This window comes from Octodon degus, unplaced genomic scaffold (assembly GCF_000260255.1).
Source record: "Octodon degus isolate 3935 unplaced genomic scaffold, OctDeg1.0 scaffold00146, whole genome shotgun sequence".
In the NCBI taxonomy this organism is placed as follows: domain Eukaryota; kingdom Metazoa; phylum Chordata; class Mammalia; order Rodentia; family Octodontidae; genus Octodon; species Octodon degus.
The window spans coordinates 4,088,887-4,091,504 of NW_004524722.1; the positions used below are offsets into that span (position 1 = coordinate 4,088,887).

Here is a 2,618-nt window from a genome sequence, read left to right on the forward strand (position 1 = left end):
CGTATAAATGTATGGCTTTGCCCCTGTCATGTTTCCTAGCTTTTCTCCTTGCCCTCTCCTCGTTGTCTAATCCTCAAGATCTTGCTTTCCTTTTAATTGTGTTATACCTTTCTATTTTTATTTCTTCTTTTGAGTTCTTATACTAGGGAGACTATGTGATATTTACACATGTTGATCTGTTTTATTTCACTTATGAGCATATCTTCAAGAGGAAGAGATAACAGGCATAAACATGTATGCACAAACACGGGAGCACCCAACTATATAAAGCAAATCTTAATGGACATGAAAAATCTAATATCCAATTTTATTCATTTTAATCAGAAAATAAAATAATAATGAAACAGTTTCAAACAGGTTAGTAAGACAGTTACAATAATTAGGTAGAAAATATTTTTAATGCACTGATTTGTGTGGATGTGGGTTTGGTTTGTGATAACATTGGAATTTGTATGTAGGTGTATATGTGGTGTTAGCATTGTGAGTTTTTTTTTTTTATTTTTATTTTTTATTTTTTGCGGAACCGGGGATTGAACTCAGATCCTTGCGTTTACCAGTCAAGCGCTTATACTACTAAGCCATCTCCCTGGCCCCTTGCATTGTGAGTTTAGTCAGTTTCAAAATTAGTTAACTGTGCTCTGCTGTTAGGCCCATGGGTATGGCTGATTTTTTCCTGCCAGACCTTGAGAACTGTAAAAGGAGAAGAGATAGAAATTCTCTACTGTATATGCATTGGGTGCTTAGTCTTGACTTCATTTTTCAGATGAACAAATTAAATCCAGGAGAAGGGAGATCATCACATATAACTATATAGGAAGCAAAAGGACAAAGTGATACAATAACCATGCCAAAACTGTTTTTTTTTATTTAATTCTTTCTTCTGTGTTGCATCTATGTATTCATAAAGCCATTTACTTATCTCTTTTGATAATATATTTTCAATTTAGAAACTGCAAGCTAATTGGGAGAGTGCGGCTTTACCCAAAGGTGAAAGCACCATGAAGAACTTCACAGCATCCTATGCCAATCTCCAAAGCTTCATTCTGACAGGGATCCCGGGGATGCCAGAGAAGAACCCATGGATGGCCTTTCCCCTGGGACTTCTCTACACCTTAACGCTCCTGGGAAATGGAACCATCCTAGCTGCCATCAAGGCGGACGAGAGCCTCCACCAGCCTATGTACTACTTCCTCTCTATCTTGGCTCTCACTGACGTTAGTCTCTCCATGTCCACCTTGCCTTCAATGCTCAGCATATTCTGGTTCAGGGTCTCTGAAATTGCCTTTGATTCATGTATCACCCAGATGTTCTTTATCCATGGATTTGGAGTAGTGGAATCTGGAGTCCTTGTGTCCATGGCCTATGACAGATTTGTGGCCATCCGAGACCCACTGCACTATGCATCCATCCTCACCCATGGCGTCATCACAAAGATTGGAACAGCTGTCCTCATTCGAGCATTCTGTGTCGTCTTCCCTGTGCCTTTCCCCATAAAGAGGCTGCCCTTCTGCCATTCCAATGTCCTGTCTCACTCCTATTGTCTTCACCAAGATGCAATGCTGCTAGCTTGTGCCAGCACCCGTGTCAACAGCCTCTATGGACTCATTGTTGTCATCTTGATATTGGGACTCGATGTTCTGATGATTCTCTTTTCTTATGTACTCATCCTCAAGACAGTGCTGGGCATCGCCTCCAGGGCTGAAAGGCTCAAAGCCCTCAACACTTGCCTCTCTCACATCTGTGCTGTGCTCCTCTTCTATGTCCCTCTCATTGGTGTCACCATGATACACAGGTTTGGGAAACATTTACCCCCGGTAGTACACATGCTCATGGCCAATGTCTACCTGCTACTCCCCCCTGTCCTAAACCCCCTTGTGTACAGCGTGAAGACCAAGCAGATACGAAGATGGATCATTCAGATGTTCCGGCTGAGAAAGGGCAAAGCTTAGTGGAATGAAAAGTCACCTAAGGTACGGAATAATGAGACATTAGAAAAATTAGTACTTAGACTTTCGGAAGTTGTGGTGCAATCATATGTCCATTTTATAAGTTGCAGAGGCAGGCAAGGCTTGTAAGTGAGGATATAATGCAAGCCATTCTAGTTCTGTCTTTACTTTTAAAAAAAAAATTATGCATTTTGCTATCTGGTGTCATGAAATCCAATGTAACTAAGTCCGCTGATACTTTTTATTCATTGAAAATGGAGATGAGTGTCAGTGATGACAAACTATCTCTTTATATAGATAACGTTTGTGAATATTCTTTTTTAAAAAATAAAGCAGTGGTGGGGCCTGCTGGTTAGCTCAGTTGTTTAAAGGCCTGCTCATGCAAACGCAGTCAGGTACAGGACACTGTGGTTCGATCCCCAGCTCCACCTGCCTTCCCAGACCCACCCTTAAGGCCAGCCAGAAAAAAAAAAAAAAAATTCTTCTCAACTTTTTGGGCCAGCAAATAGCTCAGCAGATTAAAGCACCTGCAAGCAGGTGCAGGGGCCAGGGGGTTCCATCCCCAGGCCTGCTGTGCCACCCCCACCCCTGGGGCATACTGAAACAGCAATGGAGACTGGGCGTGGTGGTGCATGCCTGTAATCCCTGCGCTTGGGAGGCTGTAAACAGGAG

The 2,618-nt window shown here is 42.4% G+C and overlaps 1 protein-coding gene across 1 annotated transcript; it reads left to right on the forward strand.

Moving 5' to 3' along the window:
• Window positions 1–998: 998 nt before the first annotated feature.
• On the forward strand, window positions 999–1,949 carry LOC101581601 (olfactory receptor 51H1-like). Its single transcript, XM_004642076.1, has one exon. The coding sequence runs from the start codon at window positions 999–1,001 to the stop codon at window positions 1,947–1,949; it is 951 nt and encodes a 316-aa protein (XP_004642133.1).
• Window positions 1,950–2,618: the final 669 nt, after the last annotated feature.

Excerpts from the sequence above, each read along its gene's own strand:
- LOC101581601 (XM_004642076.1), top strand. The coding sequence starts at position 999 with ATGAAGAACTTCACAGCATCCTATGCCAATCTCCAAAGCTTCATTCTG.